The following is a 23,529-nucleotide window of genomic DNA, read 5'->3' as shown; positions in this document are numbered from 1 at the left end:
GTAATTCTGTTCAGCTGCCCCTCAGTTATATCTATTTCTGGGAATGAGGATGACCTAATGTCAAAACATTTCCAGCTTTCTTCTTAGGTATTGTCTGCTACCTTTGTGTCCTGGAAGGCAAATTGTTGTGCAGTATATAACTGAGCGGATTGGCTGTTCATCAGCTTACAAAAATTGGGTGACAATGAAGCTGCTTTGGCAACCAAACGATTATTCAGCAACCATCCGAGAGGCACTTAGCCTGGGTTTTACTTTTCTTTTAATAACTAGTCTGCTGGAATTACTTATTTTCGTGCGGTTTTCTGTTTCCCCATCAAAAACTGCATGTGTTACTTGCAGTTTTGCCGTTGATCTCGCTCTTAGCATTGCATTTGCAAGGGTGAAATCCACACACAAATAAATAAATGCTACAGATTTGAAAAAAGTGCACGTAATACTCGTGTGCAGGTAGACTATTTCAATCCAAATGAATAAATATTCTTAGGGCTAAATGGTACTATTTAGATCTGGTATTATCGGTCTTTTTTGTCGCTAATAACCTAGCAATGTGAAATATGTTATCCCGCAATCAAAATACTCATCATAAAAAATTCCACAAGTCAGTAGAGACTGCGCTACCAGTGAGCCTAGTTTAAATAGCACCACCAGTCAGGCAGCTGTCTAGTGTGCATGCCCCTGCCACTCAGTCCACTGGACTGCTTTACTTTACAGGTAATGATGTTTTACACTGACCACGATGCCTGGTATGCCTGCCTGCTTCTCAATATTATACCTTTAGCTGCCAAAACTGCAACCTTGAGAAAATCATCTTTTAATCCATATGCAAATTAGCTTTCAAGTGCATCAAGGGCAGGCCCCAGGCCACTCAGTGCACCATCCCTTATCCTTCCTAGTGCCTTGATAGGAAAAGTCAGGTGTGACTATGTGGAGGGGGGCAACCTGTTCCTGTCAGTCCAACTAGATTGACTATGAACAATCAAAATACCAAATCTTGAATTTATGGACAATAGTAACCACTTTTCAAGTAGTTTGTTCTTGTAATATATGTTGGATGTACCTCAAAGTTTTTCTGCCACTCCCTCTCACGCTTAGCTTTTTCTTGAGCTTCTATTTCTTCCTCTCGCTGTCTTTTCCTGAAAGTGAAACAACGATCACTAGAAACTGAATCCAATAAACTTTCCAATGAAAACAAAACAAAACTTTTGTACAAGTCATTGAACTATTGATTTTCACTCAGGATGAGCCATCAATATATGGGTGGGGGTCCAACATCTCACATAACCTCTCGCAGTTCCGTTTCCATGCATTTCAATGTTACTGCAGAAAAGCTGATTGGTGGTGGTTGGACCCTTACTGATCTGATGATCTGGGGATTCGGCCATTAAAATAAAAGAAGCAGACAACCCCTTTAAACCCTTAACGCATAATGCCATACAAGTATGGCAATATGCGCCTGAAATTGTATGGAGCGGTCTGCTGGAGTAAGCCTGACCCATACGTGGCGGGTGCCGGCTGTAATAAAGAGGTTGTCCAAGTAATTCTTTCATTCTTTGTATGTTTTGTACTAAACTAAAGTAATGTATTTTCAATTGATTAAAAGGAGTTTTGTCACTTCAAGTGGCATTTATCAAGCAGAGAAAGTTAATACAAGCCACTTATGTATTGGGATTGTCCATATTGCCTCTTTTGCTGGCTTGAATTATTTTTCCATCACATTATACACCGCTTGTTTCCATGGTTACGACCACCCTGCAATCCATTAGTGGTGCTCGTGCTTGCACACTATAGGAAAAAATATTGGCCTCTCTGGTGACTGGGACCTTGGGATCACACATAGGCTGGTGCTTTTTTCTTTATAGTATGCAAGCACAGCCATGCTAATGGACTCCAGGGTGATCGTAACCATAAAAATGAGCAGTATATATTGTGATGAAAAAATGAATCCATCCAGCAAATGAGACAATATGGACAATCACAATTAGTAAGTGCAATACAATTAGTAAGTGCCTCGTATTAACTTTCTCTACAAAATAACTCCTATTTGCTGAAGTGACAAAACCCCTTTAAATTCTTCTTCAGTGGCCCTTTCTCATATTTCACTGAGCGTCACGTGACCTGTGACATCAGCTTCTTTGCCTGTTCTGATGACGTTCTGTCCACCAGCCTGGGGCTGCAGGAGGGAGCAGTCCTGCCTCTGCACGGAACCTAACTGAAGTTTAATCTGTGGGCTGTGCTTTCTGGAGAGACAAGCCACGCCCTCTGTGCACAGGTCATTACTATTGACGTCTGCAGGCTTAGGCTACTTTCACACTTACGTTTTGTGCGGATCCGTCATAGACTGATCCGTTCAGATGATACAACCGTCTGCATCCGTTCAGAACGGATCCATTTGTATTATCTTTATCATAGCCAGGACGGATCCGTCTTGAACACCATTGAAAGTCAATGGAGGACGGATCTCTTTTGTGTTTGTGCCAGTGAAGTTTGGCTCAGTTTCATCAGACGGACACCAAAACCGTCTCCAAAGCGGAATGGAGACTGAACTGATGCAAACTGATGCATTCTGAGCGGATCCTTTTCCATTCAGAATACATTAGAATGCAAACTGATCCGTTTTGGACCGCTAGTGAGAGCCCTGAATGGATCTCACAAAAGGAAAGCCAAAACGCCAGTGTGAAAGTAGACTTAGGCTACTTTCACACTAGCATTTTGGCTTTCCGTTTGCGAGATCCGTTCAGGGCTCTCACAAGCAGTCCAAAATGGATCAGTTTTGCTCTAATGCATTCTGAATGGAAAAGTATCTGCTCAGAATGCATCAGTTTGCCTCCGTTCAGTCAACATTCCGCTCCGGAGGTGGACACCAAAACGCTGCTTGCAGCGTTTTTCTGTCCGCCATGTGGTGTAGAGCAAGACGGATCCGTCCCGACACACAATGTAAGTCAATGGGGACGGATCCGTTTTCTCTAACACAATAAAAAACTGATCCGTCCCCCATTGACTTTCAATGGAGTTCATGACGGATCTGTCATGGCTATATAAGACATAATACAACTGGATCCATTCATGACGGATGCATGCAGTTGTATTATGGTAACGGCAGCGTTTTTGCAGATCCATGACAGATCCGCAAAAAACGCTAATGTAAAAGTAGCTTTAGCCGTCTTCTCATGCTGGATCCACCCTTAGCCGAGAACTGTCAGGCATGTCCAGTCCATTCAGAAGACATCCTCATAGAGGCTAGCTTGCCAGCTGCCAGTGTATATTTAACAACGCAGATGTAAAAGTAGCCTTCATCAGTCAGAATCAGCAAGTCCACCACCAATAAACTCCAGCATACAAACCTTTCATGCATTTCTTTGGTTTCTCTCTCTTTCCTTTTAATTTCCAGCTCTGCAAAAAGCTTCATGGTTTGTTTGTACACTGCCTGTTTGAACTAAAAGAAAAAGAAGCCTTTATTCACCTAAAATTCTATGCTTACCTAGCTGCATACATAGCTGCGGTGATTATTTTACAGTGAGCCCAGCCATAGCAAATAAAAACTGTGGCGATGCTCAGCAAAATTCACGTTACTAAATCTCTGAGGTTATGTGCCACTGATTCGGCAGCGGAAACTATCTTCCCGCTGCATAATCTACATTCAAAATGCCATCAACAGCTTCCCATTGACTTTCATAATTTTTTTTTTTAACTTAAGCATGTGCACATATTGTGCTTGATTGTGTTTTATTTCAGCAGCTGAAAAAACCTGTATAAACGCCACCAAATTACTAAACCACAAGAAAAAAAAAAAAAAAAAAAAAGACCTGCTTTCAGCTTCAGATTCTAAGACCTCATGCCCACGACAGTTGTTTTTTTGCGTCCGCAAAAAAAACAAAAAACGGATGTGGCATCCGTTTTTTTTCACAGATCCCTTGTAATAAATGCCTATCCTTGTCCGCAAATGTGAAAAAAGTAGGACATGCACTATTTTTTTTGCTGAAGGGAAACACGGACAACGGACGCGGAACACAAACGGATGAACTATCAGCATTTTTTGGCTGACCCATTAAAATTAAAATGAATGGGTCCCCATCCTATCCGCAAAAAAAAGGGAACGGAGTCCGAAAATAACAACTGCTGTGTGCATGAGGCCTAATACTGATCTGTCACAGATTTTGCCATGTGAATGTAGCCTGATCAATCTGCAACAGAACCCACATGCTACAGATTAGGAAATCCACAGCATGTTAGATGTTCTGCGCACATTTTTTTTTGAAGACCACATTCACATGCACTCTATTGTAATTTGCTGGAATATTGCAGAGGAGAATTCACACCACAAATCTGTCTGAACTCAAAACCTCATACCAGACACAATAGGGGAAGATCTATCAAAACTGGTATAAAGGAAAGTTGCTCACAGTAACCAATCAGATTCCACCTTTCATTTTTTAGAGCTCCTTTGGGAAATGAAAGGTGGATTCGGATTGGTTGTTATGGGCAGTTTTCGTTTACACCAGTTCCAATGCTTTGTAGGGCTAGTTCAGCTGATAGTTTTCACTTGATCTGCTGAGAAAAAAAATACTTAGACCAGGGTCAGATGTGATTCAGCTGTGGATTTGCTTGTGGCAAATCCGCTGTGTTTTACAGTACAGGTAACGTAGATGAGAATTTCTGAATTATCATCCACATGCTTCGTAAAAACGCAGCAGAAAAGGTGCAGCATTGAGGATCTGAGATCTGCGGCATGTCAATTTATACAGCTAATGTGGATCTCACCCTTTTCAATGGAGGTGAAGTCTGCTGGCTTTTCCTTGGCAAAAAATGCCTGTAATGCATTTAAGACGTGATTTTGTTGTGGTTTTTGCAGCGAAAACGGAACAAAAACCGCAGCGGATTTTCAGTCATGTTTGAACTTTGCCTTAGGGTCCTTACACAGATGAATTTGGCTGTGGGTTTTTCTTCTACCAGTAATAAAAAAAATGCCAGTATAAGCTCATGATTTTTTCCCTTGCGGCTTGAGGTGTTTTTATTTTCTAAATGGCTGTGTGAACTGCATTTTTCTGGCTTGTTCCCATGTAGTGGAGTGCTACAGCATGCAAAATTTTTTGAAAAGACAAAGACCCCAAAAATTTCCACCCAATTACCAAAAGCACCATAAGCAAAGAAATGGCTTCATATTTCCCATAGACCTTCAGCTAACATCTGGAGCTGGTGTTTTTACCACAAAAAAACACTTAAAAAAACTGCATGTGAAAGCAGTCTTAATCCTTATACAAACGAGCAGTTAGGTGAACCGAGGGGTGGCCCAAGCCACTCTGTACACCAACGCTTGATTGACAAGGCTAGGTGACATGACTTTGAAGGAAGCTTGCCCCCTCTAGTTACAGTGATAGAGTCTATCTTAGCTTGGAGAACCTACTTGGAAGGATCTAGTGATAGAGGAATCATCCCTTCCCCCATAGTTTCCACTGCATGTCTCGCAGACCACATCCAGGACCTAGAACTCCGGAGGTGGACTGATATGGGTATTAGGTCAGTAAAAGATATGTTGGACCCGGAGAATTTATTTTCTTTTCCCACATACATAGTAAATACCAGATTCCCCACGCTGATTAATAAATTCCTGCAGATTAGATTCTTCCTGGGTAAAAGAGGGGACGATTCATTGCTAATTCCTTCAACAGTCAAAAGATACTTGCGTGGCAAATTCTCTAAAAAGGGGGGGGGGTATTTCCCTCTTTTACAATCTCCTGATTCAGGGCAAGGAGTGGACCAAACGGTCCCCCTGATAAAATGGGAAACTGACCTCCACCAATCTTTTACAAGAGACCAGTGGCAGTCTGCCTTCCGTACTGCTAACACTGCCTTTCGCTGTGTGGCACACCAGGAAGCTATATTTAAAACTAGCTTAAGGTGGTACTATACGCCTACTAGATTGAATAGGATGTTTCCTTCCGCATCTCCTCAATGTTGGAGGAATTGTGGGAACAGAGGAACTATTCTCCACATACTCTGGTCATGCCCTAGGATCTCCCAGTTATGGAGTAATGTTCAGACCCTCATAGCGGATCTCAAATCCACTACCCTAACATTAACACCAGAGTTAGCACTTTTTTATTGGAGTAGAAAATTTTGCATACCAATATAGAACAGTGGTTGCTCACATACTTATAGCAACCAAACTGGTTATTACTAGACATTGGAAAAACTCCTGGAGAGGGAGGGGCTGAGAGAGGAACCAGGAGAAGCGACTTGGGCCAACCCTTGGTGCACTTAATTGCTTAAAAAATAGATTTTTGTACTTACAATAAAATACAGTAAAAAAAAAAAGTACATTTTCTATTCACTGGGGAACACAAATGAGACCATGCTACCATTTTTAGATCTACATGGGTAGACAGAAGGGGTAAAACCAGCTGTTACTCCAGTGGAAAAGCTGGAGACTAGGGCTGCACGATATGGGAATTTTGTGCGATTGCGATTAGGGCCCTAAAAATTGCGATAACGGTATGCGATGCGATATTTTAAGGGAATTGTGCTAGAGGTCTATTTACTTGGATTTTCCCATATGAGCCGCTGACGCGGCTGGGGATGACGCTGTTATGTGGGGGATCTGCGGATGACGCTGTTATGTGGGGGATCTGCGGAGGACGCTGTTAAGTGGGGGATCTGCGGAGGACGCTGTTAAGTGGGGGATCTGCGGAGGACGCTGTTATGTGGGGGATCTGCGGAGGACGCTGTTATGTGGGGGACCTGCGGAGGACGCTGTTATGTGGGGGACCTGCGGAGGACGCTGTTATGTGGGGGACCTGCGGAGGACGCTGTTATGTGGGGGACCTGCGGAGGACGCTGTTATGTGGGGGATCTGCGGAGGACGCTGTTATGTGGGGGATCTGCGGAGGACGCTGTTATGTGGGGGATCTGCGGAGGACGCTGTTATGTGGGGGACCTGCGGAGGACGCTGTTATGTGGGGGATCTGCGGAGGACGCTGTTATGTGGGGGATCTGCGGAGGACGCTGTTATGTGGGGGACCTGCGGAGGACACTGTTATGTGGGGGACCTGCGGAGGACACTGTTATGGGGGACCTGTGCTATGACACATGGGGCCACGAGGGGGGCCAAAATAAGACACACATATAGCATCTTATGCTGGTCCCCCTCATGGCCCTATGTGTCCTAAACTGCGCACATAACTCTCCTATTCATAAAATGGCCAGCCTCTGTACTTTCACTATGAATGCACTGCAGAGAGCGGCAGCGAGCGAGCCGGCCGGCGCGTGACTGACGTCACTGTCACGCTCCTCCCACTTAATTCAGGAAGCAGGAGCGTGACTAAGTGACGTCAGTCACGGGCCGGCCGCCTCGGTCGCTCGCTGCAGTGCATTAATCGTGAAAGTACAGAGGCTGGCCATTTTATCAATAGGACAGAGGACATTTTATCAATAGGGGCCCCTTCATATATAATCGCGGCATTTTCGGGTCGGCCGAATCGCATTTGCCGATTATCGCGATTCGATTATTTTTGCGATATATCGTGCAGCCCTACTGGAGACTAAAGGGTCACCACACGCACAATGAATAAAAGTACTTTTTCTCCTGAATGAAGCAATGGATGACTAAGTTAAAGCTATCATTAGATTCAGTTGAGCTCGCCCTACAAGGCATTGTACCTATTTTAATAGTGAATTTCCTGGTGACATACGTCCTTTAAGGGCTCATACACACAAACATGTGCCGTCCGTGCATTGAGGACTGCAAATTGCAATCTCCAATGCATGGCCACTGTCTGTGTGGCCTGTGCTGACGGATGCAGACCCATTCAACTTGAACCCGCACTGCAAAAAATCTAGCATGTTCTATTTTTCTGTGGTGTGGAGGCACGAACCAAAATGCCACGTAAGGGCTCCGTAGTGCTTCTGGGGCCTGCCACTCTGTATCTTCCGGATTTCGGACCCATTCAAGTGAATCTGTATCTGTGAAACAGTGCGCACGCGGCCGGTGCCCGTATATTGCAGACCCACTGTTTGCAGGCCACAATACGGGCACAGCTGGTACACATTTGTGAGCATGAGTACTAACTGGTAACCATTACCAAAAAAAATTAAAATAAAAATAAAAAAGTTGAAAATTATTGCAATGTAGACAGCTAAAATAAATACACTACACTTCCTGTTCATCATAGATCCTCACAGCCTCATCTCGTGCACAGTGCCATGATTCTCCTCCTACTCTGCAGAAAGAAATTGTGAACTCTGACCGCCGTCCACAGGCCTAGTGCCAAGGTATGACTAGTTACAGACAAAAGTAATCAGGTAAGAGTTTTTTTTTTTTTTTTGCTAGGGCCACTTTGTATGACAAACTCACTGTAGTCATGATTACAGTAGAGAAAGAGCATCCTGACAGCAGTCAAACCATGCCATATCCTTGCAGGTTTGTGTTCGCAATGAGTGTTTTTGTGAATTCAAATGCATTCTCATGGTGCTACTTACAACTTCAGGGTCATCTTCTTCAATATCTAATGATTTTCCTTCTTTTTTCAATTGCTTCTTTTTTTCTTTTACCTAAAAAAAAATAAAAAATAAAAATTGGCAAATCATGCCAAGAAGTATTGTCTCATCTAGAGTGCATTCGTAAAGTCTTCAGACCCTTTTAATTTTTACACATTTTGTTATGTTGCAGCCCTGTGTAAAAAATTACAAAAATGTTTTCGTCCATCATTCTACACTCAGTACTCCATAATGACAAAGTGAAAGCAGAGTGTTAGAAATCTTTGGTATAAAAAAAAAGTTAAAATCTAAAATATTTCATTGACATAAGTATTCAGACCCGTTACTCAGTACTTAGTTGAAGCACCTTTGTTAGCGATTACAGCCTCCAGTCTTCTTGGTTTGCACACCTGGATTTGGGGGTTTTCTTCTCTGCAGATTCTCTCAAGCTCTGTCAGGGTGGATGGGGACAGTCGATGGACAGTCATTTTCAAGTCTTGCTGGAGACATACGATTGGGTTCAAGTCAGGGCTCTGGCTGGGCTGCTAAACGACATTCAAAGTTGTCCCTAAGCCACTCCTGGGTTTTCTTGACTGTGCGCTTAGGGTCACTATCTTGTTAGGAGATCAACCTTCAGCCCAGTCTGAGGTCCAGAGCAGAATATCTTTGAACTTTGCTCCATTCAGCTTTCTCTCAACCCTGACCACTCTTCTTGTCCTAGCCACTAAAAACACCCCCATAGTGGCTTGTCTCATCCAGACACAACACTTTAATTTGAGGCTAAAAGTTTCAATCTTGATTTTATCAGTCTTAAAGTCCTTTAAGGTGCTTTTTGGTAAACTTTCATGTGTCTTTTTAATGAGAAGAGGCTTCGTTCTGGCCACTCAGCCCATTTAAAAACTTGAATCCAAAGTCTAATTCGGTAGCGACTGGTACCTCGCTACCGAAGCTAACTTTAGATTCCAGTTTTAAAATGTTTTTTAAGTTTAAAAATGATTTCCAAAGTTATTCACCGAAGTCTCACGAGACTTCAGAGATAACGAATTTCACCTTGCCGCAGCCCATACATTTGAATGCTGTACGGAGACGGATCTTCAGACAACATTCAAACAGAGTTTGGACCGAAACGACTTTGGGTCTATGATCTGAAGCTCGCTTCGCTCAACACTAGTGATAGCAAAGGGTATAAACACTTATGTCGAGCAAAATTTTTAATTTGATTGATGAGACTAAAGTTGAGCTAGTATTAAACAGCAGCAATGTCATATGGGTTAGTAATCACGAATGCAGAATCCCTCTATGTATAACCTTTCTGCACTGGCACACAGTGGAGTGTTCTAGAGTGGGAGACCCACTTCACCCATGATATTGATAATACAGCATATGGAATAGTGACTGTTCTGCTGGCAAAAAAAGTTCTTCTACAACTTTCTATATTTGGACCTTTATCATCTACAATTGCATACATTTGAATAGGATTGCAAACACACTGAAATAAATGGGACGGTTTCTTGTAATTTCACCTCCTCACCTCTGCTATGTCGACAACTAGCAGGTAAACAATAAAGTGAAAGCTGCAATGGCACCCACCGATCTGATATTGATGACCTATCCTAAGGATAGGTCATCAATAAAAATAATTTGGACAAACTATTATAGCACAAGGGTGGATATCTAACATTTTAAGTCGTTTCGGTTGAGGTCTATGGGAGTTTTTATTCCCCGCCTGCTAAAAAAAAAAAAAAAGAAAATCAAACTTGCATCTGAAACGGTCCAACAATCTACTTGGGTCTATAGTATTTTATCCACCTCACATAACCTGCATGTAAATAAAAGTAAATTGCACTTACTATGTGCTCAATGTACTCTTGTCCAGCCTGGATGATATCTAGTGCCCGCTTCTTATGCTCTGCCTCTAACAACTGCTTATATGCCTTGTCCACAGCTGTAGTGAAGCAAAGGGGAAAGAGTGGTATCAATATACATACATGTATAACTCTACCTGCAGAATATGTCCTGGAAATTCATTTTCAGCCTAGCAGTGTCCGTGGAATATGGATGACAAACGGACCAAAGATGGATTTTTCATGGATGAAACATTGACCATCTTGTCACAGATGTCATCACAGACACGGACGTGTGAACGAGGCCTCACAGTCAATCAACGGAGGAGATTTACTAATTAGAATGCGCCAAAATTCTGGAGCAATTTGTACCAGATTTGTTAAGCGTTTTAGACACATTTAGTGACTCTGGCAACAAGATGGTGTAACTTTATGGAAAAGGGAATGTGGTTTAAATGTAGCACTGTGTGCACAAGAAAGAGGTGTCAAGAAACTTTGACGCATATTTTTAAGTAAATTAAACCAACAAATAAATGGTGTAGACTAGACAGCATGTAGGCACGCCAAATATACCAGCCAGCATCAGTCGCTGTGATAAATCTGGTGCAGTTTACATCGTCTTAATTCTAGACAGTGTTTTTAGAAGTCCTCCTACATATCAGAACTCTTCACCTGTCTCTCTATTCACACGACAATAAAAAAAATCTACTTGATACCCAGAAGAAAAGAATGAACAGAGCATTACCTTCAAAGGCTTTCTGCGATCTTTCAGTATCATCTTGATTTTTGTCTGGATGGACGAGAATTGATAACTATGTGGGAGAGGGGAAAAAGCAACAACAAAGAGTAAAGTTTATATCCACCAGTTAACATATTTATCAACCCCTAGAAAAGCAGAATGCACTTATTTATTCTCCAGCTGCCAATGCTCTTTATCTTAAAGGGATTCTGTCACCAGGTTTCACCCCTGTCAGCTAAACATACGCTGATGTTCAGGGCCTCATCAGGATTCCTAATGTGGGCTTCTAAATGTGATCCGTAGCCTTATTTTGCTAAAAACAGGTTTTACTAACCCGTCACTCAAAGAAATAAGGTGCCCAAGGGGATGTGTCAAGGGATGCAAGGTGCCGGCCGCACCCACCGCCATTCGTGCCCAGCACCGCCTTTCCAGACTTCTGCACCGCCTCCTAATCCTCTGTGCCGCCTCTCGCTTTCCCTCCTCCTGCTGTAAGATCTTGGCTCTGCCTGATGCGCCCGTGCGGACTTCTCGATTTGGCTTCTTAAAGCGAAGTGCGTATGCGCCGGCACTTCGCTGAACCCAGGTATGACCTGCACTCTGGCGCCAGCCTCTCAGAGCCCTGTGCGCACGCGCGATATCTTACAGCAGGAGGAGGGGGGGGGGGGGGGGAGAGCGAGAGGCGGCACAGAGGATTAGGAGGAGGTGCAGAAGTCTGGAAAGGCGGCGCTGGGCACGAATGGCGGTGGGTGCTGCCGGCACCTTGCATCACCTTATTTCTTTGAGTGACAGGTTAGTAAAACCTGTTTTTTAGCAAAATAAAGGCTACAGATCACATTTAGAAGCCCACATTAGGAATCGTGATGAGGCCCTGAACATCAGCATATGTTTAGCTGACAGGGGTGAAACCTGGTGACAGAATCCCTTTAAAACAAAAAAAAAAAAAAAAGTATAATATTGTGCTCAAAAGTAAGATCTGCAAAAATACAGGAAACTGCCTTCCACAATTTGGGCCGTTGTCAAAAGACCAATAAAAATAATAAATAAGTCACATGAAATTTTGACCCATCACTAAAGGCTAGGCTAATAGCATCGCTTCTATCTGCTCTTACACATACAATAAAGTTTCTGTTCAAGAGTGATTTGCCCCCAGTTACTGATCCCACAAACAACCTAAAAGGCAGGAGGCATTATAAAATATGAACAGAAATAATAATATTATTATTATTATTGTTATTAATAATAAATAAAAATATAAGAATTGGTGACCATTGTGGTCTGGTGCAGAGAGTGATGCAACTTAGGATAGACCATTTTTACACTCCACATGCTCCACAGCTCAGTCCCACTTTGTGTGGGGCCCTGCAACATGGCTGTGGTGTTGTTACAACTAGGCGCTACAACTTTACTATAATAACACAGCAAATCAGATTTCACAGAGTGACTTGTGGCACAGGTGGCATACTATCACAGTGCCATGTTTAAAATGAGTGAGCTCTTTGAAATGATCTCAGAAAACTATTTTAAACTCAGCTAAATAAACATGCTGTAAACATAAAGAGGACCTTTCACCGCTGCCTGTTTTAATAGCTTCATGCATTCCCCATGTAATACAAATTCTGGAGCCTCTATTCTTATGTCTCTATCTTGTGTCATTCCTGTATTATTTCTACTAGAAGTGATGAATGAGTTGCTATTAGCCTTCAGTAAGGCTACAGAGGGGAGGTAACCAGTTGGGGGGGGGGGGGGGGGGGGCTGCACTGATTGGATAGAGTGAGTCTGTGCCTGTACACACCCCTAACTGGTTACACCCCTCTGTACCCTTACTGAAGGCTAATAGCAATCCATTCCTAATAAATTATTTTTATTCAAGAAACACTCTCCTATCTCCTGACCCTATTAACCAAAACCAACCAATCATTGAGGTTTGGAATACTTTGTGAGATCCAAACTCGAACGATCATCAGTCTGGCTAAGAACATAATTCTAATCAAAATAATCTTTTTATCCTTATGGCAGTTTACCCTGGTTGAGTCACTCAATATGCAACATTTAGGTGCAAACGGATTTACTACCCTCAATTTTTGGGTGATAAAATTCTGAATTAAATCCCAGTAAGCTTTAAGATCCGGACATAACCAAAGCATGTGTAAGAAATCAGCCAGCTGTTTATCACACCATGGGCACTTCGAAGATTCTCTTAATACACATTTACCAAGCCAGCTCGGCGTGATATGCACTCTGTGTAAAATATTAAACTGTACCAGAATGTGATTCGCATTATGTGATACTAATCTTAAGTAGGCATACTATGGAACCTTTGGACAGTCAATTCCCCAAGCTTCCTGACCTGGGGAAGTGACCCTGTTAAATAGTGACCTAACTAGTAAGCCTGACATCAATAGTGGGGAAATTAATGGAAACCATACTTAACTCCTTAAGGACAGCCTTATTTCACCTTAAGGACCAGGCCATTTTTTGCAAATCTGACCAGTGTCACTTAACCACCTCCGGACCGCCTAACGCAGGATCGCGTTCCGGAGGTGGCAGCGCTGCGCACAGTCACGCATATACGAGTCATCTCGCGAGACGCGAGACTTCCTGTGAACGCGCGCACACAGGCGCGCGCGCTCACAGGAACGGAAGGTAAGCGAGTGGATCTCCAGCCTGCCAGCGGCGATCGTTCGCTGGCAGGCTGGAGATGTGTTTTTTTTAACCCCTAACAGGTATATTAGACGCTGTTTTGATAACAGCGTCTAATATACCTGCTACCTGGTCCTCTGGTGGTCCCCTTTGTTTGGATCGACCACCAGAGGACACAGGTAGCTCAGTAAAGTAGCACCAAGCACCACTACACTACACTACACCCCCCACCCCCGTCACTTATTAACCCCTTATTAGCCCCTGATCACCCCTAATCACCCCATATAGACTCCCTGATCACCCCCCTGTCATTGATTACCCCCCTTTCATTGATCAACCCCCTGTAAAGCTCCATTCAGACGTCCGCATGATTTTTACGGATCCACTGATAGATGGATCGGATCCGCAAAACGCATCCGGACGTCTGAATGAAGCCTTACAGGGGCGTGATCAATGACTGTGGTGATCACCCCATATAGACTCCCTGATCACCCCCCTGTCATTGATTACCCCCCTGTCATTGATTACCCCCCTGTAAAGCTCCATTCAGATGTCCGCATGATTTTTACGGATGCACTGATAGATGGATCGGATCCGCAAAACGCATCCGGACGTCTGAATGAAGCCTTACAGGGGCATGATCAATGACTGTGGTGATCACCCCATATAGACTCCCTGATCACCCCCCTGTAAAGCTCCATTCAGATGTCCGCATGATTTTTACGGATGCACTGATACATGGATCGGATCCGCAAAACGCATCCGGTCGTCTGAATGAAGCCTTACAGGGGCATGATCAATGACTGTGGTGATCACCCCCCTGTCATTGATTACCCCCCTGTAAAGCTCCATTCAGATGTCCGCATGATTTTTACGGATGCACTGATAGATGGATCGGATCCGCAAAACGCATCCGGACGTCTGAATGAAGCCTTACAGGGGCATGATCAATGACTGTGGTGATCACCCCATATAGACTCCCTGATCACCCCCCTGTCATTGATTACCCCCCTGTCATTGATTACCCCCTGTAAAGCTCCATTCAGATGTCCGCATGATTTTTACGGATGCACTGATAGATGGATCGGATCCGCAAAACGCATCCGGACGTCTGAATGAAGCCTTACAGGGGCGTGATCAATGACTGTGGTGATCACCCCATATAGACTCCCTGATTACCCCCCTGTCATTGATTACCCCCCTGTAAAGCTCCATTCAGATGTCCGCATGATTTTTACGGATGCACTGATAGATGGATCGGATCCGCAAAACGCATCCGGACGTCTGAATGAAGCCTTACACGGGCGTGATCAATGACTGTGGTTATCACCCCATATAGACTCCCTGATCACCCACCTGTCATTGATCACCCCCCTGTCATTGATCACCCCTCTGTAAGGCTCCATTCAGATATTTTTTTGGCCCAAGTTAGCGGAATTTTTATTTTTTTTTCTTACAAAGTCTCATATTCCACTAACTTGTGTCAAAAAATAAAATCTCACATGAACTCACCATACCCCTCACGGAATCCAAATGCGTAAAATTTTTTAGACATTTATATTCCAGACTTCTTCTCACGCTTTAGGGCCCCTAGAATGCCAGGGCAGTATAAATACCCCACATGTGACCCCATTTCGGAAAGAAGACACCCCCAGGTATTCCGTGAGGGGCATATTGAGTCCATGAAAGATTGAAATTTTTGTCCCAAGTTAGCGGAATGGGAGACTTTGTGAGAAAAAAATTAAAAATATCAATTTCCGCTAACTTGTGCCAAAAAAAAAAAATTTCTATGAACTCGCCATGCCCCTCATTGAATACCTTGGGGTGTCTTCTTTCCAAAATGGGGTCACATGTGGGGTATTTATACTGCCCTGGCATTCTAGGGGCCCCAAAGCGTGAGAAGAAGTCTGGTATCCAAATGTCTAAAAATGCCCTCCTAAAAGGAATTTGGGCACCTTTGCGCATCTAGGCTGCAAAAAAGTGTCACACATCTGGTATCGCCGTACTCAGGAGAAGTTGGGGAATGTGTTTTGGGGTGTCATTTTACATATACCCATGCTGGGTGAGAGAAATATCTTGGTCAAATGCCAACTTTGTATAAAAAAATGGGAAAAGTTGTCTTTTGCCAAGATATTTCTCTCACCCAGCATGGGTATATGTAAAATGACACCCCAAAACACATTCCCCAACTTCTCCTGAATACGGCGATACCACATGTGTGACACTTTTTTGCAGCCTAGGTGGGCAAAGGGGCCCATATTCCAAAGAGCACCTTTAGGATTTCACAGGTCATTTACCTACTTACCACACATTAGGGCCCCTGGAAAATGCCAGGGCAGTATAACTACCCCACAAGTGACCCCATTTTGGAAAGAAGACACCCCAAGGTATTCCGTGAGGGGCATGGCGAGTTCCTAGAATTTTTTATTTTTTGTCACAAGTTAGTGGAAAATGCTTTTTTTTTTTTTTTTTTCATACAAAGTCTCATATTCCACTAACTTGTGACAAAAAATAAAAACTTCCATGAACTCACTATGCCCATCAGCGAATACCTTGGGGTCTCTTCTTTCCAAAATGGGGTCACTTGTGGGGTAGTTATACTGCCCTGGCATTCTAGGGGCCCAAATGTGTGGTAAGGAGTTTGAAATCAAATTCTGTAAAAAATGACATGTGAAATCCGAAAGGTGCTCTTTTGAATATGGGCCCCTTTGCCCACCTCGGCTGCAAAAAAGTGTCACACATCTGGTATCTCCGTAATCGGGAGAAGTTGGGGAATGTGTTTTGGGGTGTCATTTTATATATACCCATGCTGGGTGAGAGAAATATCTTGGCAAAAGACAACTTTTCCCATTTTTTTATACAAAGTTGGCATTTGACCAAGATATTTATCTCACCCAGCATGGGTATATGTAAAAAGACACCCCAAAACACATTCCTCAACTTCTCCTGAATACAGAGATACCAGATGTGTGACACTTTTTTGCAGCCTAGGTGGGCAAAGGGGCCCACATTCCAAAGAGCACCTTTCGGATTTCACAGGTCATTTACCTACTTACCACACATTTGGGCCCCTAGAATGCCAGGGCAGTATAACTACCCCACAAGTGACCCCATTTTGGAAAGAAGAGACCCCAAGGTATTCGCTGATGGGCATAGTGAGTTCATGGAAGTTTTTATTTTTTGTCACAAGTTTGTGGAATATGAGACTTTGTATGAAAAAAAAAAAAAAAAAAAAAAAAAAAAAAATCATAATTTTCCACTAACTTGTGACAAAAAATAAAAAATTCTAGGAACTCGCCATGCCCCTCACGGAATACCTTGGGGTGTCTTCTTTCCAAAATGGGGTCACTTGTGGGGTAGTTATACTGCCCTGGCATTCTAGGGGCCCAAATGTGTGGTAAGGAGTTTGAAATCAAATTCAGGAAAAAATGAGGAGTGAAATCCGAAAGGTGCTCTTTGGAATATGGGCCCCTTTGCCCACCTAGGCTGCAAAAAAGTGTCACACATCTGGTATCCCCGTACTCAGGAGAAGTTGAGGAATGTGTTTTGGGGTGTCTTTTTACATATACCCATGCTGGGTGAGATAAATATCTTGGTCAAATGACAACTTTGTATAAAAAAATGGGAAAAGTTGTCTTTTGCCAAGATATTTCTCTCACCCAGCATGGGTATATATAAAATGACACCCCAAAACACATTCCCCACCTTCTCCTGAGTACGGAGATACCAGATGTGTGACACTGTTTTGCAGCCTAGGTGGGCAAAGGGGCCCATATTCCAAAGAGCACCTTTCGGATTTCACAGGTCATTTTTTACAGAATTTGATTTCAAACTCCTTACCACACATTTGGGCCCCTAGAATGCCAGGGCAGTATAACTACCCCACAAGTGACCCCATTTTGGAAAGAAGAGACCCCAAGGTATTCGCTGATGGGCATAGTGAGTTCATAGAACTTTTTGTCACAAGTTAGTGGAATATGAGACTTTGTAAGAAAAAAAAAAAAAAAAAATCATCATTTTCCGCTAACTTGTGACAAAAAATAAAAAGTTCTATGAACTCACTATGCCCATCAGCGAATACCTTAGGGTGTGTACTTTCAGAAATGGGGTCATTTGTGGGGTGTTTGTACTGTCTGGGCATTGTAGAACCTCAGGAAACATGACAGGTGCTCAGAAAGTCAGAGCTGCTTCAAAAAGCGGAAATTCACATTTTTGTACCATAGTTTGTAAACGCTATAACTTTTACCCAAACCATTTTTTTTTTACCCAAACATTTTTTTTTTATCAAAGACATGTAGAACTATAAATTTAGAGCAAAATTTCTATATGGATGTCGTTTTTTTTTGCAAAATTTTACAACTGAAAGTGAAAAATGTCATTTTTTTGCAAAAAAATCGTTAAATTTCGATTAATAACAAAAAAAGTAAAAATGTCAGCAGCAATGGAATACCACCAAATGAAAGCTCTATTAGTGAGAAGAAAAGGAGGTAAAATTCATTTGGGTGGTAAGTTGCATGACCGAGCAATAAACGGTGAAAGTAGTGTAGGTCAGAAGTGTAAAAAGTGGCCTGGTCTTTCAGGGTGTTTAAGCACTGGGGGCTGAGGTGGTTAAATGGTGATAACTTTAAAACGCTTTGACTTATCCAGGCCATTCTGAGATTGCTTTTTCGTCACATATTGTACTTCATGACACTGGTAAAATGAAGTCAAAAAAATTCATTTTTATTTATAAAAAAAAATAGCAAATTTAGCAAAAATTGGAAAAAAATTGCAAATTTCCAAGTTTTAATTTCTCTACTTCTATAATACATAGTAATACCTCCAAAAATAGTTATTACTTTACATTCCCCATATGTCTACTTCATGTTTGGATCATTAGGTTACAAGGCTTAGAAGCAAATTTAGAAATTTTTCAGAAATTTTCAAAAATCCATTTTCTGGGACCAGTTCAGGTCTGAAGTCACTTTGCGAGGCTTATATAATAAAAACGACCCAAAAATGGCATTTAGCCGAGGTGCCTGCTCAATGATTTGAGCAGTCACTGGCTTCCGATCACCGCCTGCCGCCCGGCGGTGATCAGAAATATACAGGGCGTACAGGTACGCCCTGTGTCCTGAAGAGGATTGTGGAACATCTAAAATCCCATGGATTGAAAGATGAAAAACAGCATGGGTTTACTTCAGGGAGATCATGTCAAACTAATCTTATTGATTTTTTTTGATTGGATGACTAAAATAATACATGGCGGAGGTGCAGTAGACATCGCTTATCTAGACTTTAGTAAGGCTTTTGATACTGTCCCACATAGAAGGCTTATCAATAAATTGCAGTCTTTGGGCTTGGACTCCCATATTGTTGAATGGATTAGGCAGTGGCTGAGGGACAGGCAACAGAGGGTTGTAGTCAATGGAGTATATTCAGACCATGGTCTTGTTACCAGTGGGGTACCTCAGGGATCTGTTCTGGGATCCATATTGTTTAATATCTTTATCAGCGAAATTGCAGAAGGCCTCGATGGTAAGGTTTGTCTTTTTGCTGATGACACAAAGATTTGTAACAGGGTTGATGTTCCTGGAGGGATACACCAAATGGAAAAGGATTTAGGAAAACTAGAGGAATGGTCAAAAATCTGGCAACTAAAATTTAATGTTGATAAGTGCAAGATAATGCACCTGGGGCGTAAAAACCCAAGAGCAGAATATAAAATCAGTGATACAGTCCTAACCTCAGTATCTGAGGAAAGGGATTTAGGGGTCATTATTTCAGAAGACTTAAAAGGTAGGCAGACAATGTCACAGAGCAGCAGGAAATGCTAGCAGAATGCTTGGGTGTATAGGGAGAGGCATTACCAGTAGAAAGAGGGAGGTGCTCATGCCGCTCTACAGAGCACTAGTGAGACCTCATTTGGAGTATTGTGCTCAGTACTGGAGACCATATCTCCAGAAGGATATTGATACTTTGGAGAGAGTTCAGAGAAGAGCTCCTAAACTAGTACATGGATTGCAGGATAAAACTTACCAGGAAAGATTAAAGGACCTTAACATGTATAGCTTGGAAGAAAGACGAAGCAGAGGGAATATGATAGAAACAGAGAGTAGTGGATGCATGGAATAGCCTGCCTGCAGAAGTGGTAGCTTCAAATACAGTGAAGGAGTTTAAGCATGCATGGGGTAGGCATAAGGCCATCCTTCATATAAGATAGGGCTAGGGGCTATTCATAGTATTCAATATATTGGGCAGACTAGATGGGCCAAATGGTTCTTATCTGCCCACACATTCTATGTTTCTATAATTGGGAGAGCCTGCCCTTCTGGCCTGAGGTCCCCATCAAAACATTCAAATGTGCGGAGGTGTCTATCTCCAACAAAGAGGCTTCTTTTACACTAGATAGTGCTGAATGTATCTGAAAATACCTAAACCAACTTAAGTTACCTGTGCACACTAGATCAGAAAAGGGAAGTACCTCACCATTCCTTAACACCTGTGAAACATAAATAATATTACTTTTCTGCCAGAACTTATCCCCAAATAATTTATGGAACATCCTGTAAATAAAAGTTATGCCAAAGAGGAGTGCACAAAAGAGATCCCTTTATCCCCATCCAGCTTCTAATAGTGGTCCGGGATTTAGAGAATAGCTTTCCTGTCGCTCTAAATTCATGTTCAACATTAATTAATCGCCCCAACTCCAGCAGGGTAAATATTTTATCAAATGGAGAACGTTCCACCAAGATCTTACACAAAGCACTTTTCTCCCATTCACAAAATAACCATAACTGCCCAGCCAGAAAGTAATCCTTGAAGTTGGGAAGATTCAACTCGTTTTCTTTCCCAGAGAAGGTTGTTAATCAACCTCTCAATGAGTTTAAAGAACTTGTCTTCAATCCAAATTGGGGAATTCCTAAGGATATTGAGAAGTTGGGGTAGAATCACCATCTTAACCAAAGAAATTCTATCAGATCTAGTCAAAAGTAATTGAAGCCATATCGTAATTTTGGATCTCAGTTTAGTTATCAATGGAGTCAAATGGAGTTGAATAAAATCTTCAACTCTAGGGGATATCAACATGCCAAGATATTCAAATGAATCAACCACCTTTAGCATCATCAGGGGCCCCTCGCTCCGATACTCAAAATTGTCCAACAACATGAGAGTAGTCTTGGACCAATTAATGTCCATGCCTGAAAATTCCCCAAAGGAGTTAAAGGGGTTCTCCGGGCTTAACCTTTTTTTTGCTATTACATGCTAACCTGTGGAGGAAAGATTATTGGTCACATACTTACCTTCCAGAGTGCAGCCGTTCTTGAGATCTGTCTCCCGGTCAAGTGGTCCCTCCAAATGGCTTTTCTGTGCTTCCGCCGACATCTGTCTTCTTATCTTCCCTTCCTTTCTCCAGCAGGATAAGGATCGCCACAAGTGACGTCACCGCCTCCTGCTGAAGAAAGCGCCGGACGGCCATCTTCACTCACCACGCAAGCGCACTATGCTAAATGCTAGTGTGCATGCGCGGGATTGCCGGCCGCTCTCTGCAGTGTACAGGCTTCTTTGTGAAGCCTGTACTGACTCCTGCACAGCGCAATCTAATCGCTAAGGAGTGACAGCATAGCGATCAGCCACAGTGGCTGATTGCCATGCTGTGGATCTCACTGGGGGCACGGTGGATGGCACTTTGCGGCAATGAGGATGGCACATGGGGGCACTGGATGACACATGGGGCAATGCATGGCAAATAAGGGGGCACTGCATTGTATAGTGGGGCATTGGATGGCATGGGGGCACTGTGGACGTCACTGTTATGGGGGGCACTGTGGACGTCACTGTTATGGGGGGCACTGTGGACGTCACTGTTATGGGGGGCACTGTGGACGTCCGTAGTGTATTGCGGATCCGCAATACACCCGGCCGGCACCCCCATAGCACTGCCTATTCTTGTCCGCAATTGCAAATCCCGGAGCCGCGGACTGGAAGTTCAGGGGCGCGCGCTCCGAAAATGCGGATGCGGACAGCACACTGTGTGCTGATCGCATCCATTCCTGCCCCATAGAAAATGAATGGGTCCGCGACCGTTCCATCCGTGGACGCTCTGTGGAGGTCACTCTTATGGACGCTCTGTGGAGGTCACTCTTATGGACGCTCTGTGGAGGTCACTCTTATGGACGCTCTGTGGAGGTCACTCTTATGGACGCTCTGTGGAGGTCACTCTTATGGACGCTCTGTGGAGGTCACTCTTATGGACGCTCTGTGGATGTCACTCTTATGGACGCTCTGTGGATGTCACTCTTATGGACGCTCTGTGGATGTCACTCTTATGGACGCTCTGTGGATGTCACTCTTATGGACGCTCTGTGGATGTCACTCTTATGGACGCTCTGTGGATGTCACTCTTATGGACGCTCTGTGGATGTCACTCTTATGGACGCTCTGTGGATGTCACTCTTATGGACGCTCTGTGGATGTCACTCTTATGGACGCTCTGTGGATGTCACTCTTATGGACGCTCTGTGGATGTCACTCTTATGGACGCTCTGTGGATGTCACTCTTATGGACGCTCTGTGGATGTCACTCTTATGGACGCTCTGTGGATGTCACTCTTATGGACGCTCTGTGGATGTCACTCTTATGGACGCTCTGTGGATGTCACTCTTATGGACGCTCTGTGGATGTCACTCTTATGGACGCTCTGTGGATGTCACTCTTAGGCTACATGCACACGATCATTGTACGTTTTGCGATCCGCAATTTGTGGAATGGCACGGACAGCCATTAATATAACTACCTATTCTTGTCCGCAAAACGGACAAGAATAGGACAGGTTATTTTTTTTTTTGTGGACCACGGAACGGAGCAACGGAAGTGGACAGCACACGGAGTGCTGTCCGCATCTTTTGCGGCTCCATTGAAGTGAATAGGTCCATACCCAAGCCGCAAAATCTTCGGCTTGGATGCGGACCAAAACAACGGTCATGTGCATGTTGCCTTATGGACGCACTGTGGATGTTACTGTCATGGGGGCACTGTGGACGTTACTGTTATGGGGGCTGAGTATAAGTGATAGGGCTCGTGCACAGAACCGTATCTGTTTTGCAGTCTGCAAGTCATGGATCCACTAAATAAGGTTACTGTCCGTGTGCGATTCACATTTTTTTGCAGTCCCATTGAGTTCTATGGGTTTTAGATCTACATTATGAGGACCAGAATAGCACATGTTCTATCTTTCGCAGAACTGACATACGGATGTGGAAAGCACATGGACGTCATCGGTGTGTTTTTTACATCCGTATGTCAGTTCCACTAAAGACAGAACATGTCCTAATTCTGGTCTTCAAAATGAGGACCTCAAATCCATAGAACTCAATGGGAGTGCAAAAAATGTGAATCGCAAAATGGATACGATCGTGTGCATAAGGGTTTAGATAAACAGCTCAGCAGGCAGGATCATACAAGATAGGTTTAGATACACCACTCAGCAGGCTGTGTCATACAAAATGGGATTAGATACACATTTTAGCAGGCTATATCATAGAAGTTGGGATTAGATGCACACTTCAGCAGGCAGTATCGCACACAACAGTATGTGTATCAGGCACACATACAGGATAGGATTAGATACAGATGTGATTGGATACGCTTGCTGATTCCAGCTGTTTATCACACTCTGGAGATGGTGAGGGAAGAGCCTGCAGACGGTCAGTGATGGGATTAGATACACCGCTCAGCAGGCTGTATCACACAGGATAGGATTAGATACACATGTGAGGGCAGAGCCTGTGGACAGTCAGTAATGGGATTTAGATACTGAGTGAGAAGATGATTCATATCTGGGTGTAGTAAGACAG

The 23,529-nt window shown here is 43.3% G+C and overlaps 1 protein-coding gene across 1 annotated transcript in view; it reads right to left on the bottom strand.

Moving 5' to 3' along the window:
- The window catches only part of DNAJC8 (DnaJ heat shock protein family (Hsp40) member C8), a 43,425-nt gene that overhangs the window by 1,273 nt on the left and 18,623 nt on the right, over window positions 1–23,529 (bottom strand). Inside the window, exons 4-8 of the mRNA XM_040424325.1 lie at window positions 11,059–11,125; window positions 10,320–10,414; window positions 8,473–8,544; window positions 3,342–3,433; window positions 1,058–1,133 (exon numbers count right to left, since the gene is read on the bottom strand). Coding sequence (XP_040280259.1) covers window positions 1,058–1,133; window positions 3,342–3,433; window positions 8,473–8,544; window positions 10,320–10,414; window positions 11,059–11,125 — 402 coding nt within the window. The remainder of the gene's footprint in view (window positions 1–1,057; window positions 1,134–3,341; window positions 3,434–8,472; window positions 8,545–10,319; window positions 10,415–11,058; window positions 11,126–23,529) is intronic.

Source organism: Bufo bufo, chromosome 3 (genome assembly GCF_905171765.1).
Source record: "Bufo bufo chromosome 3, aBufBuf1.1, whole genome shotgun sequence".
Taxonomy (NCBI): domain Eukaryota; kingdom Metazoa; phylum Chordata; class Amphibia; order Anura; family Bufonidae; genus Bufo; species Bufo bufo.
This window is presented reverse-complemented; position numbering and strand designations above follow the sequence as displayed.